The sequence below is a fragment of the Falco punctatus genome, assembly GCF_963210335.1.
Source record: "Falco punctatus genome assembly, chromosome: 1".
Classification (NCBI taxonomy): Eukaryota; Metazoa; Chordata; class Aves; order Falconiformes; family Falconidae; genus Falco; species Falco punctatus.
The window spans coordinates 119,954,851-119,972,747 of record NC_137580.1 but is presented as its reverse complement, the minus strand read 5'-3'; the positions used below and the strand labels follow the sequence as shown (position 1 = coordinate 119,972,747).

At 57.5% G+C, this 17,897-nt stretch overlaps 3 protein-coding genes across 7 annotated transcripts in view; 2 read left to right on the top strand and 1 right to left on the bottom strand.

Moving 5' to 3' along the window:
* The first annotated feature begins 461 nt into the window (after window positions 1-461).
* Window positions 462-10,380, top strand: NHERF1 (NHERF family PDZ scaffold protein 1). Of its 2 annotated transcripts, none has more exons than XM_080387369.1 (6): window positions 462-924; window positions 6,880-7,041; window positions 7,808-7,961; window positions 8,523-8,563; window positions 9,109-9,210; window positions 9,334-10,380. In XM_080387369.1, the coding sequence occupies exons 1-6, from the start codon at window positions 532-534 to the stop codon at window positions 9,496-9,498; spliced, it is 1,017 nt and encodes a 338-aa protein (XP_080243495.1). In that variant the 5' UTR covers window positions 462-531; the 3' UTR covers window positions 9,499-10,380. The 2 variants fall into 2 exon arrangements, with proteins under 2 accessions (XP_080243495.1, XP_080243496.1); XM_080387370.1 differs by having other exon boundaries at window positions 463-924; window positions 9,112-9,210.
* A 1,805-nt stretch (window positions 10,381-12,185) lies between these two features.
* NAT9 (N-acetyltransferase 9) lies at window positions 12,186-17,758 on the bottom strand. Of its 4 annotated transcripts, none has more exons than XM_080387441.1 (7): window positions 17,684-17,758; window positions 17,052-17,177; window positions 15,462-15,571; window positions 14,410-14,550; window positions 14,127-14,186; window positions 13,858-13,952; window positions 12,186-13,766 (listed from the first exon to the last, which is right to left on the bottom strand). In XM_080387441.1, exons 1-7 carry the CDS (start codon window positions 17,746-17,748, stop codon window positions 13,620-13,622), a joined length of 744 nt encoding a protein of 247 aa, XP_080243567.1. In that variant the 5' UTR covers window positions 17,749-17,758; the 3' UTR covers window positions 12,186-13,619. The 4 variants fall into 4 exon arrangements, with proteins under 4 accessions (XP_080243567.1, XP_080243568.1, XP_080243569.1 ...); XM_080387442.1 differs by having other exon boundaries at window positions 17,052-17,235; window positions 17,684-17,744; XM_080387443.1 differs by lacking the exon at window positions 17,052-17,177 and having other exon boundaries at window positions 17,684-17,752.
* Window positions 17,759-17,875: 117 nt separating this feature from the next.
* The window catches only part of TMEM104 (transmembrane protein 104), a 45,161-nt gene continuing 45,139 nt past the window's right edge, over window positions 17,876-17,897 (top strand). Inside the window, exon 1 of the mRNA XM_080387300.1 lies at window positions 17,876-17,894. The gene's annotated coding sequence lies outside the window, so the exon portion shown is untranslated. The remainder of the gene's footprint in view (window positions 17,895-17,897) is intronic.

Here is a 17,897-nt window from a genome sequence, read left to right as displayed (position 1 = left end):
GAGCGGGGAGCGTCTCGCTGGGCACCGGGCACCTCGGGCTGTCTGTGGTGACCCCGGGGGAGGCAGAGCCGGCTCGGTGGGGAGCGGGGCTGGCTGGCAGGCGGAAGGCAGAGGTGGCCCCGGCGGAGCGGTGTGGCCCATGCGGCAGGGCCCATACGGGAGGCCCCGGCCCCAGGCGGGAGAGTCCATGCGGGAGGGTCCATGCGGGAGGCCCCGGCCCCAGGGGGCGCGGAGGGCACCAGCAGCTACACGTCGGGGCAGCCCCAGCGGAAAGAGGGAATATTTGCATAGCCCCACCCCCTGGGTGATGATTTGCATAATAACACCCGCTAGCAATACAGGCTCCGCCCCGCCGGGCTCCTTGTTTGGCGGGTCTCCCCCCGCCCCTGTCTCTGATTGGCCGCTGCTCCTGCCGCGCCCCGCCCTTGGGTATAAGATCGGCGCCGGGGGCCGCCGCGCAGAGGCGCTCAGCGCGGGCGGCGGGGACGGGCGGCGGGGACGGGCGGCGGAGCCGCTCCCGCCCCTCCCGCCATGAGCAGCAGCGCGGGCCCCGCGGCGCGGTTGTGCCGCCTGGAGCGGGGGCCGGACGGCTACGGTTTCCACCTGCACGGCGAGAAGGGCAAGCCGGGCCAGTTCATCCGGCTGGTGGAGGCTGGCTCGCCGGCCGAGCGCTCGGGGCTGCGGGCCGGGGACCGGCTGCTGGAGGTGGATGGCGAGAACGTGGAGCGGGAGAGCCATCAGCAGGTGGTGGAGCGCATCCGTGCCGCTGCCGGGGCCGTCAGCCTCCTCGTCGTGGACCCGGTGGCCGACGAGCAGCTGCAGAAGCGGGGCGGGGCGGGTGCCGAGCCCCCCGTGGGCGGCGGGCAGGCGGCGCCGGAGCCGGCGGAGCCCGTGGCGCGGGAGCCCAGCGGCGGCGGCCAGAGGGTAAAAGGGCGGCCGGGGGCAGCCGAGTTTTGGAGGGGGGGGGGGGGGGAGTGGCGTCCGGAGCGGGAGGGGGTCAGCGCCTTCCGGGACAGGCCCCGGTTGTCGCCTTCCAGCCGAGCGGGCGGGAGCAGGAGCCGCCTCGTCTGCCCCAGTCTCCCCCGGCGTGGTTTCGCTCTCGGTTCTTTCTTTTTCGCTTCGCTTTCAAAGCGGCTCCCCATGAGCACCGGGCGCCGCCGCGCCTTGCTGCTTTTCCTTTTTTATTTTAATTTTTCAATATTTCTTCCTTCTCTAATACTTTCCTATCCCAGCCGCCTCGGGCGAGGAGCGGCGGCTGGCAGGCACTGGTCTGCCGGGGCCCCTAACGGAGCAGCCCGGTGTCCCGGAGCCCTTCGGCCCGTCCCTGTACTGCAGGGCTGGTAAAACGCGGTGAGAAAAGCACCAGGGAGTGTGGGAGATGCCCGGGGCTGAGCTGTCATCAACCCGCTTCAGAATACAACAATAAAAGCTGTGGCAGAGGGTAGGTTTTGTCACTGCAGGTGTTGGTGGTGGTCACTCGTGTCCTGAGTGTGTCTGGTCTCTGCTGTGGAGCGGTGATGGTGGATCCCTTCCTGGGCAGGGGGGGACTGATCCGGTCGGTCCCCTGAGTACAGACACACACTAATGCAGGAAGGCGTGGGAGTTGGCAGTTGAAACAAAGTGATGTAAAAAGGTGAGGAATTGAGAAATAGCTGACCTTTCCTGTCCGGAGCGGTTCCTAAGAGACGCTCTGGGCTGCTGAAGATAATACTGGGTTTTATTTATCTAGCAAAGACGTGTTTGTTGCTACAACAGAAATGTGGATGATCTTCCCGGGAAGCAGGCTTCTGGTGTCCCTGAGGTGGGGGTCCCTCTCAGGACCTGCTCCCAAAGGCCAGCTGTGAGGGGTTGGTGCCATGGGCCCTTCCAGCACTGATGCTGAGCCCCGGGCAGGCCTTGGTGCCTTGCTGTGCCATTGGCATGCAGGGCTTTGCTGAGGATCTGGTGCTTTTTTGCTGTGTCTCCTGTTGGATTTCAGCCTCATGCTGGCTGCCCATTGCCCCTGGTGAGGCTGATCCGCTGCAGGGTGCTGGTGTCCTCCCTGCCTGGCACCTTGAAGATGGGCTTGTTCAGGTGGGAATAACCAGGTTCTGCCCCTGTTGTTGGCTCGCTGTCCCCCATGGCATCTGTGGTCCCTCAGGTCTGGCCCCATGCCAGTCTGCGGTGCTGGCCCACACCGGGGAAGCATGCTCTCTGTATGTCACAGTGCCAGTGTTCCCCTGGGTCAGTGAGACAGTCTGTGCTGTGCTTTCCACTCCCAGATCTCTCTGTGGGCTGGGAAAAAATAAAGGGATGTAGTTAATGAAGCTCGGGCAAGTCCCCTGCCAGGCTTGGGGGGGCTGAGGGTGCGCAGTCCTTGGGGGCGATGGAGCCCCAAGATGCTGTGGGGTGGTTGCTTGCTCACAGGGGCTGTGCAAAGGGCTTGTGAAGCTGGAGATGCTTTTGTGGGGGGCCAGCCCTGGCTGGAGCTGCCCCATGGCTCTGGGGGGACAGGCTCAGGGCGCAGCCGGTGCAGTTACCACAGGCGGTTTCTCTCTGCACGGGAGCAGGATGTGGGTGATGCGGGTGACATGGGGTGACGTTGCCACACAGCCCTGGACGGTTTGTCAACAGGTAGCAGGAAATCTTGTGGCTAGGAGCAGGGCCCAGTGCTCAGGGTGGGAGAGCAAAGACAAGCGGGTTTGGAGACACCCCACCAAGCAGGGTGGGAAGATGCTGGGCGGGATGCCAAACCAGAGCAGGCAGAAAGGGATTTCTCTCTGGTGAGCCAGGAACACACTGGTGTGCCTGTTCTCTGTCTGCTGGCGGGCAGCCGGTGCCTGCTGCCCCATCCCCCCAGCAGCCCATCCCAGCCCCGGGGTTGGTGGGATTCCCCAGGGATCGCTGTGGTGGGGAGCGGGAGGTTTGCATGTGTCAGAGTCCTGTTTGCTTTATTGGGCTGGACTTGTATTTATTTGCTTAACGAGCCTGGAGACGCTTGGTGCACAGCACCCACACCCTGCCCGGGGCCAAGCTAGGCTTTAACATCTCCCACGGTCAGGCAGGATCTCTCCAAACCTTGCTGGGTTCTGTGCAGTCAGGACCCTCCCTGTGCCAGGGGGCTTGGGCACCCCCATGGCCCCCAGTGCTGGGCATGGGCTGAGAAGTTTTTGGAGGGGTCTTCATGGGCTCCCTTCTCATTCCTATAAAACCCTGGGCTTGCAGATCCCCCCTGATGCTGGGGTAGAAGTGTTGGCTCCCCCTGAGGGCATGTGGGGAGCTGATCCATTCACCCTTCTTCTGCTGTGCTGAGCCAGCAAGGCAATGGTTTGACACCCCCAAGGCCAGCCCTGCTTCTGGGGGCCCTGTGCTGCAGGGACTGTCCCCAGCGCTCAGTGCGGAGCTGTGACAGTTTGTCCTCCCCCGCCTGTGTTTCCGGAGGCTTCAGCTGCTCAGGAGTGTCTTCAGAAAGCTTCATGCAAACCACACGGTGTTAGCGGAGCAGCACCGGCAGCTGCCAGCCCAGCACCCTGGCGTGGGCTGGGGCTGCTTTTACCAGGGTAAGGCTTTTGCTGACAGTCCCAGGCTTCCCTCTAGAAAATTTAGTGCTAAATTAGAGCCCTCCCTGCCAGCAATGCTCATTCCTTCTTGTAAAATCCACGTAAGCCTTCCAAAGCTGGGTTTGGGGGCGTAACAGGGGGCATATACCCCTGCGTTTGGGAGCATTGCACTGGGGGTAGCTGGTGTTTAATTGGGAAGTGAATTAAATTTCCTCTCAAGGCAGCTGCATGAAAAGCAGCTCCAGTCAAACGGGACGTGACGGGGATGCTGCAAGGAGGCTGCTTTGCATCCCCTTTGTATGAAGCCCAAATGCGTGCGCCAGATTTCAGGATCCGTGTGAATTTGCTGGCCCAGGCGTTCTGGGAGCCGTTGTGTTTCTCTTTGAGTAACCAGGAATGCTGCTACCGAGGGCTTGTTGCTGCTTGCAGGGCTGTGGGGAGTTTCCTGGGACTTGGGGCTTCCAAAACTGTCCTGAATTTGCTGCTGGGGAGCTGGGAGCCAGGGAGTGGGTCCTGGCATATGTCCCCATGACCCTGGGGCCACTAGTCCTGCCAGGTGGCTGAAGGTGCTGGGAAGGGATGGTTTCGCCCACTTCTGGAAGGAGAAGGGTCTGGAGGTGTCCCAAGTCCTGTTCCAGGGCAGGATCAGGGGGATGCAATGCTGCCAAGCATCCCATCCCAAGTGGGCATCTCCGGGGGGGAAGGAGATGTCCCTCTGCCACCCTGGAAGCAGAGGAGGGGGGTGACACAGCGTGCCCATGCTGGGGGCTGTGTCCAGCTTCCCCCACCGGAGGTTGTAATTGCCTGGAACAAGGCTCTGCTGGCTAATCTGTGCCCCAGCACAGCAGGAGGGCCACTGGCACTGGAGGAGAGGATGCAAAAGCTTATAGAAATCAGGGGCAGTTCCGTTTTCCTGTGTTCCAGCTCCTGTCCCCACAGCTGTGGGGCTTCTCTGCATCCTGGGTGTTGACCCCAAACCCTCTCACCTCGGGTCCCTTCTGACCAGGGGGACCTTGGGCTGGAGGGGTGCAGGGTACTCCCCCTGTGGACTGGCAGGATGAGGGTCGGATGCATTTATATTTTGCTTCTGGGTAGCAGAATGGTGGCTACCCATAGGGTTTCTGCTGGCATGGGGTGGGGGAGGGCAAAGGCAGACTGGCATGCTGGGCTGGGGGGGCTACCGGCCACTGGGGGAGCATGTGGGAGGGGCTTGGCTTGGCTGGACTGCTCTGGCACCGGGTGCTCCTGCCTTTGCCTTGGTGCTTCCCTGTTGCTGTGACCTGTCCCCCCTGCCCTGGGGCATCTACAGGGCTGTTGTGTGTCCTACCCGGCCCCCGCCCCCCCCCCCCCCCCCCCCGTCTTTATGGAGCCTGGGTGCCAGGGCTGCTGGTGCGGGTGGGAGTGAAGTCCTCCCTCCTCCTCCTCACCCGGGAGCACTGCCAGTGCCACTTGCTCTCTCTGGCTTTGTCCCAGGCTGCTGGCATGGAGCAGCCCCGTGGTGCTGCCATGGGTGCTGGGAGTGTGGGTGCTCACAGACCCTGAATCCCCTTCCCAGGGCCAGGCTGGGGCAGGCACCTGGGGAGATGCTGCCTTCCTCCAGGCTCCAGCAGCTCCCCTTCCTTGGCCTTGGTGCAGGTCTTCCCTGTCCGCAGCGTCACTAGGGATTGCTGCCAGGGTGGAGGGTGCAATCGCAGCAGCCTGGGCACCCTGTGAACCTGCTGCCACCTGGGACTGGGGCAGAGCCCACAGCTTAGCCCCTGGCATGGGGGACCAAAGGGTGGCTGGGGTGAAGTCAAGGTGTTGCAATCTTCCACCCAGGCAGGGAACCTGTGGGTGTGCCGGGGAGACACCACTGGCTTGGGGTGCAGCCGGACTGTTGCACCAGGCATTGCTCATGCTGTGCCATCCTGGGCTGGCCTTCGCTTCCCGGCTGGGTGCTTACCTGCACCTGGGGTGCTGGTGAGTGGTGCTGGGCGGCAGCCGGCCTTGACTCTGCAGGAAGGCATTTGTGCAGGAGGATGGGATTTCATCACAGCGTTTGGCTTGGCGATTGCAAATGCGTCACCTTGGCCCATGTGGGACCTGTGCCACTGCGGTGTTGGTGGATGAGGGGTGCCAGCACCCTGAGGACCAGGCTTTCCTGGCAGGGGTCAAAGAGGATTCCATAGCAAGAAGTGATTGCGCTGTACAGGACGTAAAGAGCAGGAAGGTGGAGGCATGGTAGGGGAAATTCCTGCATTGTGTGCCCCTGGTGGCACTATGGGTACCAAGGGAGAAAAAACAGTCTTGGAAGGAAGAATAAATACTACACCTCCTGGTGAGGGATATTTCAGGAGTTGGAATGTGGCTTGGCTGCTGAGAGAGCCCTACCAAAGCCCAGAGCTGGTGATCAAGGCAGAATCAAACCATTTTATATATAAATATGTAAAGTGGTGGTTGGGTGCTGGGGTCATAGTAGTTCTGTGCTGTGTGCAGGTGGCTGGCTCTTGTCACCTGGTTCCTGGGATGCTTCTTGGGCATCCCACTCCCCACTGGGCAAGCGAAGGGAGCTCCTATTTGCCATGCTCCTGGGGATGCTCCTGCTTCTCCCTGCTGCTTGCAGTGTGGGCAGCTGTGCTCTTAAAGGGCTCCTGGGGGCCACGGGCGTGGGGCTGTGGCTGCTGTCGTTTCCTGGCTCCGGGTGCTGGCAGATCCGTGGGTCAGGGTGAAACCGGGTACAGATGAGCTGGGTGTTGCCTCCTGGAGAGATGAACATCCCATGTCGTGCTGCCCTGGTCGAACTGGTTTCTCTTTTGCAATCATGGAGGGTTGTGCTGGGACATTGGGGCTTCTCTGCATTGGGGCTGCTCCGTCTGCATCCTGGCTCCCTGCCCAAGCCCTGTGTGCCCCTTCGCTGCTGGCAATGGCTGCAGGTTGCTTTGGGGTGGGGGGTCCCGCTGGTCTCACAGTTGGGTTTGCTGTGGAGGGGGTGATGGAGGGGACCTGTACAGGTGGGGTGGGGGTGCTTCCCAGCAGCCTGGGCTCCGTTTCCTCTTCCACCTTCATGTGGCAGTTGCAGCCCTGATGCCAAAAGGAAGAGCGTGGTCTGGGGACACACATAACAAGTTTCTTGAACGGTTTGTTGCAATTAGTGTGCCCTGCACCTAATTAGTTAAGTACAGCCTGGGTTCGTAGGGTGTTCTGACACCCTGTATCCCAGCTTGAGGTGTCTGGGTGCAGGTGGCCACCTGAGCATGGTGCCCCTGCTACCTGAATGGATTCCTGGTGGTCCTGGTGCTGCCCCTGGGTATTTGGGGAGGGAGTCCAGGAGCAGCTCTCCCACAGGCTGTCCCCATTACAGGAGGAGCTGCGGCCTCGGCTGTGCCACATGAAGAAGGGTCCCAATGGCTACGGCTTCAACCTGCACAGTGACAAGAGCCGCCTGGGGCAGTACGTGCGTGCTGTGGACCCTGAGTCGCCAGCTGAGGCAGCAGGGCTGTCCCCCCAGGACCGCATCATTGAGGTATGCTTGGGCGGGGGGGGAGTCTCCCCAAAAATCCCGGTGCTCCCTTGCATGCCGGTGCCCAGGAGGGAGCTGCCCTTTGCTGGGAAGGTGTATGGTGTCCCTGGCACCACTGGTGACTCATACTTGCTGGTCCTCACCCAGGGACACAGCACCACGGAGGGGCTGGGGCTGAGCACTAATTAGCTGGCTGTGGGTTGAGTGGTGGTAGCACTGTCCCCTGCCAGGAGCAGGAGTGTCCCTGAGCTGTCTCTGGGGTGGGGCAGGCTGAGGACAAGGTGCACCATGGCCCAAGTCCTGCTGCCAGCCATGACCAGGGTGGGGACAGGGACAGGGTTTGTGCCAGGCAGGATGATGACCCGTGAGCACAAAGAATGGCTGAGCCCCAGCCATGCTGCTCACCAGGGTGTGGGGCTGCTGCCACATTTGGGGCAAAGCTTTGGGGTCTGTGGGGACTGTGGCATGGTGCCAGGGCTTCGTGGCTTGCCCATGCTGCCCATCTCCTGTGCCAGCCTGGGGTCCCTGCCCTGCTGGGTGCTTCCTGCCAGCTTTGCCTGTACGATCCTGTGCTAATCACTGAGAGGAAAATCTGCTTTTAATGAGGTTTTCCTGGCTTCACCGCTAATCCCTGCAAGGCTGCAGATACCTGCAGGGTGGCCGTGCTGGGGTTGTGACTGGTACCAAGGCTGGTACCCACCCCTTTGGCAGAGCTCCCAAGGGGCAGATGTCCCCTGGCCCCCGCAGTGACATGGTGCCATGCCCACAGGTGAACGGGGTGTGCATGGAGGGCAAGCAGCACGCTGATGTGGTGGCAGCCATCAAGGCGAGTGGTGACGAGACCAGGCTGCTGGTGGTGGATGTCCTCACAGATGAGTTCTTCAAGAAGTGCAAGGTGGTGCCATCAGAGGAGCACCTGACAGGTGGGCTGAGGGTTGTGCCACCTCTGCTGGCTCTGTGTCACTTTGTCACTAAACCTGGGGGTGCTGGGGGAGTCCTCAGGCTCTGGGAGGTGGAGGTCTCATCACCCTGGGGCCAAGCAAGGTCACCCGGCTTTGGCATCTCTCTGCCTGGCTGTGAGCCCTGTGCCCGGGTGGTGGGGCTGGCGTGGGCTCTGCATGAGGGCGGGTTTATGGCCCTGGTTGCACTTTGGCAGGGTTTATGGCTTGGGGAGTGAACAGGCAGCAGCCACCCTTCACTCTCCTCCACAATTTTGGCTCAGCTGTGGCCCCCCTCCCTGCTCTCCCAGTGGGGGACGAGGTGGGTCTCACTGGGCTCCACATCATGGCTGTCATCGTGGGGATGTGCCTGGTGCCTGGCAGCATCTCCCCATGCTGTGGGGTTGGTGGTGAGGGGCCGGTTAAAAAATCTGGGAGCCGGCTGGACCCTGGGTAGTGTCGGGTGAGCACTGGGCTCTGCTGTGCCGATGGTGAGGGGACCGAGGAAATGCATCCTCACCCAGTGCCTGTGTCCTCGCCCTGCAGGTCCCTTGCCAGAACCAGTTGCCAATGGTGATATAGGGAAGGTAAGAGAGCCTCATCTTGCTTTTAATTCCATCTATGCCAGTCTCCAGCCAGGGATCCTCCCTGTTCAGGTGTCCCCCCTGCCCACGGGTGGGTAGTGCCACCAGGGACTGCAATGCTCCGAGGGTGCCACACAAGAGCAGGTGCTACTGGGAAGGGGACTAGGAGCTGGTCCAACCCCCAGGAAGGGGATTGCTTGGAGTGCTGGATGTCATGGAGGTGGCTGCAGTGCCTGCCTTCCTCCTCTTCCTCCTCCATCCTCATGATGCTGCAGGGCCGGCAGCCCTTGTGCTGCTGCAGGGAAGTGGCATCTAGCCCTGCAGCCGCCCTCCTCCTCCTGCTAAAGCTGGGGCAGTCAGGCTGGGGTTTAATCCTTCCCTGCCTCGGATGGGCAGCCCTGGAGGTATTTCTGAGCCTGGAGTTCGCGGAGGATTATGTGTTGGGAGGACAGATTTCACAGCCCCCCAGGTGGGACTTGCAACTCCGGGGGCTGTTCCCAAACCCCAGGGCTGGAGCCCCCTGCTCACACTGAGTCCCTGCTCCCCGGCAGGAGAACAGCGGAGAGCTGCGGTCCAATTCGGTGTCTGAGAGCCCATCCAGCCCCGGGCTGCTGGCCGTGTCCCCTGACTCCGGCGAGACCCACAGCGAGGTAGGGCTGGGGGTGCAGGGTGGGGGGGGAAGCAGTGGCTGGGAAGCAGGGTCTGGGCTGAGCCCCCACCGTGGGGCTGTCCTGGGGGGCACAGTGGGGCTGACACAGCCTCTTGCCCTCCAGCCTGACACTCAGGAGGGTGACAAGCGCCATTCAGCATCTGGCTCCCTCCTGGACCTTGACATCCCGCTGGCAGTGGCCAAGGAGCGAGCGCACCAGAAGCGCACCAGTAAGCGGGCACCCCAGATGGACTGGAGCAAGAAAAACGAACTGTTCAGCAACCTGTGAAGATCCCAAGGCAGGGTGAGGGTCTGCTGGCCCCCCAGCCTCATACCCCGCCCCCCCCTGCACCCCCCTCCTCCCTGCCATAGGCTCCTGGCAGGGATGCAGAGCTGCTCCCCACCACCCTGACCTAAGCGATGGGGCTCAGTGGCCAGCGAGCATCCCTGCAGCGGGGTCCTGGGTGCAGTGGTTTTAGGCTAAAGAGGGCCGGGGGGTGCCCCCTCCTCTGAGCCCACCCCTGGGGTGCTCCTCCAGCCCTGCCATGAAGCCCTGCACAAGGGGGGGGATCAAGGATTTGGGGTGGCCCAATGCTCAACACTTTTTGATCCCTGCTGTTCCCTGGTCCTTCCCCCACCCCAAACCCCATCTCCATTTAAGCTGCACCCCCCACCCCCACCCCCCTTGCCCTTTAACTGCAAAACCTGAGGATTCTAGTGACTTAGCAAACCCCACCTGCCTGGCCACTGACCACAGCGATTCCCCTCGGGGGTATTTGCCCCTGCCTGGCAAGCTCCGTCCATGATGACCCTGTCCTCAGGGTGCCCAGCACGGTGGGGAGCCCCCAGCCCCCTGCCCCCGGGGCTATTTTGGGAGAGGAGAGGGTGTCTGGAGCCAGTGCAGCAGCAATAATCATCTCCTTTGCTCCCGCTCACTCCTGGAGACAGAGCCGATCAGGGTTTGAATCTGATACTGTTTAATTTAAAGGCTTCTCAATAGACTTTTTTTCCAAAATATAAGAGTTTTCCAATCACACTGTTTATTTTTTTTAATGTATTTTGTGGAAATTCTTCCTGTGGATGTTTTGTTTCCATGTGTTGCGATCAGGTGGTGTTGTACTGTCAAGCTCAAGAGAAATTCTGTTTACTGGAATAAACCTTCCTGATTTCATGTGTCTGGTTTAAGGCTTAAATCCTTCCCCAGCCCGCGGGCATGCGGGGGCTCGTCGGGGGGCTTGCTGTGCCATGGGGGCCGAGGGGAGAGCCAGGTAAAGCTCCCAGTGACAGGGGACACTGGGGCTGCTTGGGTTGCCCCTCGGCTCTTGCTGGGGGGATCGGGGCCAGGCTGGGGGGGATCAGGGAGGGACCGGCTGGTCCCAGTATGGGTTAATGCCTTAGGGTGATTAAAGGGCTCTAATCCCCCCGGGAGTGCAGGGGGGTGATGCAAGGCTCTAATCTGTGTCTGCTGGCTGGGTGGGAGGGCAGCAGTTCTGCTGGGGGTAGCCCAAATCTGCCCCAGCCCTTCTGGGGGTGTGTGGGGTGAGCCTGAGCCCCAGGGTTGCATCCTGGGTTGGGGGAAGGCAGGGGGGATCACGGGGAGAGGGTTGTTTGTCCCTCTGAAGATCTTAGCCCTGCCTGGGGAGTGAGAACAGCAGGGCAGAATGGGGTTTCAGTGTGGGGCTGGTGCTGCGGCTGGGGGCATAGTGTGGTGGGTCCAGGGGCCCCCCCAGGGCTCTGCCACCCTGACTGCTGCCCAGGGCTGTTTTTAAGCCCCCACAGGGCAGCTCATACATAGCCAAGCTAGGCCTGCCTGCCACAGCAGGCAAGTGTGGGGGGGTTGTGCTGTGCCTGCTGTGTGGCTCTGTGGCCAGGCTCGTGGCACTGGGGGGACAGTGGCTTCCTGGGGGCTAAGGCAGGGCTGTACTCTCAGCAGGGGCTAGGGAGAGCTGTGGACCCACAGCCCTGGCCTCTGTCTGGCACCTTTGTTCTCTCCCCTTCTGCAAAGTCTTATTTCTTGCTTCAAACCCCTAGGCAAGCTCCTCTGTTTGAGCAGATGAGCGGTCAGAGGTCTGCAGCTCAACTGATAACTAAGTGACAATGTACCACCACATCTGTGGGGGGTGTGCAGGCTCTTGCTCCCCCCTGGGAGCTGGGGGAACCCATTTCAATCTGCCTCATCCTCCAAAGTCGTGTGCTTTGTGGTAGGACTGCTGAGCAGAGTTGAGCCACTGTCCCCTTTTGTCACCCTCACCCCGCTGGGGCAAGCAGGGTGTCCCTGCCTGGGACCATGCTGTAAGCTGGGGCTGCTGTGCAGGTCAGCAGCGGGAGCAGCCAGTGGGTCCTGCAAGCATTTTTTCCCCTCTCTGCCTCATCAGAGCAGCCTGGGGACTTGGTTCCCTGTGAGAACCCTGGTTGAGCCCTGCTGGGGAGCCCCCCCAGCCCAGGGAAGGGCTGCTGCTCCAGGACAGACCCAACTTTGTTTGGGTTGCCAGGGCGAAGGCTTTTCCCAGCCGCCCATGGAGGCGGAGGACTGCAGCAGCGTTGCTGGGGGACCAGGGATGCCAAGTGGGGCGCTTACTGGCTCCGGAGCAACCAGCCGGGCATGGGGAGCTGTGGCAGGGCTGGGGAGGGCAGCGTGGTTTTGCTGTGCCCGCCTTGGCCCTGGCAGCAGAGGTTGAAAGTATTTTTTCCCACCTTAGTCACTTTTTAGGGGAGCAAATCCCACCCCAGCTACATCTCTCCCACCAGTCTGACCTTGCCTCTTTGGAAGAGGGATGAAATGCTCTACAGAAGAAGCACAGAGCCAGCAGTTCACCCAGCAGGTTCTGCAAATCTTGTTCTGGGGGACAGAATCCATTCCTGCCTGCAGCAGGTGACGGAGAGCATGAGGATTAGTAGCCCTTGTCACGGTAATCCCAGCTGGAAGTAGAGCCGCTCTTCACTTTAGTACCACACAAAGCTTTCGCTACAACTAAATCCACATTAAATACTTGTTGTTTAAAATACCATGATACACTGTTCCCACACTTGGTTTTAATATTAGTCAAGGAATGATGCATTTAAATTAGCTAAAATTGGAAAACTAAAAACCCCAGGCCCTAAAAGTACAGGCGCAGCCACACTAAAAATTCCATAGTCTACCAATTTCTGATAAAAACATCCCTGGGAAAATCTGAAAGCTGTTACCTGATACTGCCTAATTTCTGGTCTGGAATTAGCTATTATGGCTGCTATTTACAGTGGTAAAACACACAGGAGCATCAGTTATCCTCCTTGCCTTCTGTCTTCTCTTAGCAAGCTTCCCTGCTGTGGAAAGCATGCTGTGTAGGGCAGGAAAGGTCAGGCTAAATAACTGCATTAAAAAGTCTGTCCAGTGGGAGTCAGGCAGTGCCTCTTCTTCAGCCACAGAGCTCCAACACAACACAGCAGAGGCTGGCTGGCTAGCTCCTGCCCTAAATATATCTGCCCCCAGTAAGAGGTATTTTTCTCCCCATTCATGTTACTGCAGAGCAGGGAACAGAGCCTCCAGGCTCAGCAGAGCAAGCCCGGAGTTCCCCGAAGACGGGGATTACTATACTGTTGCCTTTCAGTTGTGCTCTCCTCCTCCTTGCTCTCATAAAAGCAGCCTGGTAAAATGAAGTGCAATATCCCTTCAATGATGGTCTGAGGTTTCCAGGTCCAAAGCATGGCCCTGAAGCTCAGGGGGCTTTGTCTCAGCAGCCTCCTGCAGCTGCCAGCCCCTGTTACGCAGTGATCGTGGCAAGGCTCTGCTCTAGTTTCAGTTTGCTGATATCAGTAATTTTTATCATGTTAACTTGCCCTTTGGTTGTGCTCACCCACACCTGGGCCGCTCACTTCCAGCTGTACCCCCCCACAACCCGCCACACCCCAGAGAATAGGGTTCAAAGAATCACCGCTGTCCTTTACAACTTCTAACTACTCTTTCGGCAGCCAAACCAAGCAGCCGAGCCCCGCCGCTCCCAGATCGTGCTTGGGCACTTCAGATCTTTTTTTTTTTATTTAAGAGAAAACAGCCGAGCTACCAGCGTATTGACGCTGCCTCTGTCAAACTGATGAATCCTGTTCTAAAAGCAGTGGGTGCTGCTGGTCCAGAAATTGGAGGCACTGCTTGTCCAGAAACTGCTGGTGATTTTAAGCTCTGCTGGAACAGCTTGTTAAGGTTACAGTCATTCCTAGTCAAGCCTGTGAATTAGCAGCTGTTCTGCAGGTCCAAATTTCAGGCAGTACGGCTGGTGCAACAAGGTGCAGAGTTTACAAAATGACAAAGTAACCGAAGGAGACGGATGAAAAGTCAAGCGAAGAGTTGGCTCACCGGCATCGTCCCCATCCAGACCTCACAACAGCATCCAACTCCTCACTGGAAACCAGGCCTGCGTCTGGATGTGTCTGTCAGCTCTCCAGCACCCCAGCTGGCAGCGTCAGTTCAACATAGTTCTTCTCCTGCACGTGGTTTGTCTGTTCCAGGAGCCATCGTCTCTCCTGGTCACTGACATCCAGCCTCAGTGCCACCTCTTGGAAAACGCTGTTCACAGCAACCTGCATCACATAGAGGAAAAGCATCTCAGCCCCAGTCACAGGGCAAATGCTGCTCACGTTCTCTGGGTGTAAGATAAGTCTGTTACCACACCTCCTTAAAATGAAGCTTTTTGAACATGCAGATACTGGTTTCATTTTCCTGACCAATCTTAGCCTCAAATTTGGTGATCCCCAGGTTTCTCACTCCTGCAAAAGAAAGCAAAAAGAGAAGCATTCCTATCAGCTGCTCGGCTGCTACGTCTATGAAAGCACAGGACTCCAACTTCTGGGGTTGCATCCCTTACTACTCTGTCTGTATCACTAGGAATATATGCTTCCAGATCACATCCTGACTGCTCCTGTGCATTGAGCCACCCTTACCATAGGACATCATCATCAGAGTTGCCTCCTTGCCAAACCCTCTGCCTCGGTAGCTGGGCTCTGAAAGAGACAGCCACAGAAGTCAGCATCCAGTTACACAAGACAAATTAGCTATGCCAGACACTTTTCAGAAAAGACTGTGACCTGGACCAGCAAAGGATGCTGATCAGGACTGAACAGCTATGGTAAAGCAATGAGAAAAAAAAGCTGCTGTACATAACATCTGTTTGCAGCTGGCTTTAGCCATGGTGACAAAGATCCGAGCTATGAAGCAGAACTTGACCTGCAATCATAATTTCAATCTCGGCCAAAGTCAGATCCTCAGGGTTGGTGAGGAAGAGATTCACGTCCCCCACCATGCAGTCCTCATCCGCACACGCCTGTCCAGACCACCGCTCCGTGTCCAGCACAATGAAGGTGCACTCTGGGGAAAACAAAAAGATAGTAGCATTTTCAGGGCATGCTCATAATTACTCACAGATTATTGAAGGATGAAATTAAAGGCATGCAATGGACAGAGGAACAACAGTTTGCACATTAACAGTAAGGAAGAATTAACAAGTGGGCTTCCCATGCCAAGTGTGCCTGCTCCCATCCATAGAAATCCAAGAATTATTTTTAAACATTGTGAGGGTGACGCAGACACCAAGCCTAGGAACAGCCTATTCAAGGAGCACGAAAACTTCCACCCCATGTCTGAGGTCTCCTTGCCTCTTCTCACTCAGCAGCAAGTTTGGGCAAAGAACTGTTTTATGCACAAGAGACTGAGACTTAGTGATTCACCTAGTCCACATTACTGCTGCTTTGAGTAAGGCTTTTAATGCCAGCTAAGACAAATGCTCCAGAGGTCTTTGCCAGCCTCAATATCTTCTAGCTCACTAAATTTCTACCAGGCTTTTATGGGAAGTGATTCATTACCTGTAGGAGAGCCAGGGAACCAATTCAGTCAACACACCTCAACCAGGTAATTATGAAGTCTTTTTATTTCTCAAGGAAAAATACAACCCCCTTCCACCTTTTTATGACAATCAGGCCTGGGGAGTGTTGACTGTGCAGGACCAGCTCAGCTCGTAATGCTATGGAAAGTAAATCACTGTAATCTTTGAAAAACTGCATAAAAAAGATACCAACAGCCCTGGCCACTCTCTACTTCCCTAGGCATATATCAGCTATAAATAGAAAGCCAGTCCAAAGCTACTATTACAGAAGGTCCCTCTGCTTCAACAAGTAGAGCCCACTCACCAGGCATTCTCAGGCCACTGTGGGGTCTTTACAGGACAGAAGGGACCTGCTCACCACTCCCACCCACCCTTAGAAAATGTTTAAGATTCTCACTGTCTGCGTCATCCCGCCAGCTGCACTGCATCTCATACTCCTGCTCCAGGCTGAGTGGTTCAGAGGCGGTCAGGCGCTGCAGCTCCTCTGACTGCATCCACTCATGGTACCTGACAAAAGGATCCAGAACCAGATCACTGCCTGAGCTATAGCATCGCAGTCTAATTTCCACAGGCACTCTAAGGATCAGGCTGTCATAAATCGGTTCCAGAAACACTAGCCTGGCATTCATGGCAACTTAAAAGTATCCACAAGCCTTTCTCCCTTACCTAAAAAAGGAATGAGTGTTCTCTGTGGAAATGTAGCAAGTTTGTCCATGCTGTGGCTTTGTCTGAAGAGTTCCCAATGCAAACTTGCTATTTTAAAAAGTACTGAGCATTGAGTTCCGGTGCATTTCATCCCAACTGCAAACGATACAGCACCTCCTGTGTTACCGAAATCTCGGAATGAAGAACTTATCGACACCAATGTGATGTAGATAAGCAGACACTTCTTTATTGACGGCCGGGTGCGTGAGTGAGTCCCCTCACGATCGACGCACACCATGGTTCAAAATCATACGCCTTATATAGAACTCATTCATACATATTCATTTAGTATTCATACATAATCATAAGATTTCCCATAAATCATTAACATACTCTCCTCCCATATCCGATTCTGTGCAATAAAGGTTAGAAAGGTCCGGAAATGGGTCTGGGGTACGATTTGGGTAGGTGGTATATGAGTCGGTGGTCTCGATCTCCCCCTGTCGGAATTACCTTTCACTTAAGTAACTGTTTCTTGGCTGGCAACTATGGGTTGCTTCACTCGACTCTCCCCAGTTCACATTAATTCTCATTTTGACATTTTAGTACATTCTCCTAGGTTACATATAAACAATAATCTCAAATCTTAAGTCTGTTATCTAAGTAATAAACATTCCTACTAGGTGATTCTGACCAATACCTCCGGCCTTAGTACGGGGCTGTACAGAGGATTTTTATAGCAGCTTTTACTATAGAAGTTTCATTAAAGTATATTTCTTATCCTTCTATATTTCTATTACACGATTGATTTTATAAAATCAAATAATCAATCAAATAAAGTCAATCAATCTTAACTTATTAGCAAATCTATAACACCTGGACACTGACAAGAAGACCACTACTGGCATCTTTATGCTGAGGCTGCAGCTGCCCAGGCCAGCACTTTACAAACTGCCTGCTTCTAATTTATCAAACATCCATCTGGCTTTACACATCGAATTTTTGCTCTTCCACTGTTATTAGGGAAAGACATCAATAAACGAAAGTGTTGGTGGTTCACTCACAGCCAGGTATTTCCCTTTCCATGGGTACACAGTGGCACAGATGAAATTCTCTTTGTCAGCAGGCCTGGCAAAAGGCACAGACCTGCCAGGGATGTCTGCTGCTGGGCATGGAGGACAGAACTGATTGCCTTTCTAAGAGTGCTCTTTCTGCTGTGTGGTTCCCTGGGAGAAGAGGGCCCTGCTGCTGTCAAGCCAACACCCTTTCTGAACACCACACTCCCTTTAAAGAAAGTGAAATCAGACCGTGCAAGAGTATCCAGAGGACACGAGCCACATACCGGGGCACATGTGCAGAAGTGTATGGCACCAGGGTCACCCTCTTTCCTTGCAGCACAGTGTTCTGGTTAATCTTCATGGCCTCTGCGCTGAGAGACCCAGCACCACACGCCGTGCCTCCAGTGAGGCTGAGGGATGGGACAGAACTCCCTGGAGCCCTTTGGGAGCCAGTGGTGGCTGCTCCCACTGTGCAGACAGACCCCAGATCATACCAATCCCCCCCCAGAAACCTTCCCATCCTGCACCTCCTGCTCCCCCCACCCCGGGCAGGCCTGTGTCCGTGCAGAGGCCCAGCAGTGGCCCGGGGAGTGCCCTAACAGGGGCCACTGAACACTTCATGACCCATGTGGTGGTGGAGGTGCCCTGCTCCGACACAGTGCGGGCCTTGAGGCTGAGAGGAGAGCTGAAGCTGAGAGGAGAACCGGGGCTTGAGGGGAGCCCCGGGGCCCGAGGGGAGATCCAGGCCTGAGGGGAGCCCGGAGGCCTGAGGGGAGCCCTGGGATCTGCGGGGAGCTCTGGGACCTGAGGGGAGATCCAGGCCCGAAGGGAGCCCTGCGACCTGCGGGGAGCCCCAGGCCCGAGGGGAGGCCGGGCCAGGGAGTGAGGGGAGCCCCGGGCGGGAGCAAACGTCTACCTGCCGCGTCGCTCTTCCGCGCATGCGCAGAGGCCCATCAACCTCCCCGCTCCGAATGGCGTCATCGCCCCGCCCTGCCCGTTCCCGCCTCCGCCCCGCCAACGCGCACGTGACGCCCGCGACCAATCGTGACCGGCGCATGCACTGCGCCCCGCCCCGCCCGCGGAGCCGGTCACGTGGGCGGAAAGTACCCGCGGGCGGCGCGTGCGCGGTA

Excerpts from the sequence above, each read along its gene's own strand:
- NAT9 (XM_080387440.1), bottom strand. The coding sequence starts at position 17,287 with ATGGGAAGGTTTCTGGGGGGGGATTGGTATGATCTGGGGTCTGTCTGC. Across the intron at positions 14,551-15,461 it reads CTGGCGGGATGACGCAGACA|AGTGCACCTTCATTGTGCTG; the intron begins GTGAGAATCTTA and ends TGTTTTCCCCAG. Across the intron at positions 13,953-14,126 it reads TCTGATGATGATGTCCTATG|GAGTGAGAAACCTGGGGATC; the intron begins GTAAGGGTGGCT and ends TTTCTTTTGCAG.
- NHERF1 (XM_080387369.1), top strand. The coding sequence starts at position 532 with ATGAGCAGCAGCGCGGGCCCCGCGGCGCGGTTGTGCCGCCTGGAGCGG. Across the intron at positions 925-6,879 it reads CCAGCGGCGGCGGCCAGAGG|GAGGAGCTGCGGCCTCGGCT; the intron begins GTAAAAGGGCGG and ends TCCCCATTACAG. Across the intron at positions 7,042-7,807 it reads CCCAGGACCGCATCATTGAG|GTGAACGGGGTGTGCATGGA; the intron begins GTATGCTTGGGC and ends CCATGCCCACAG.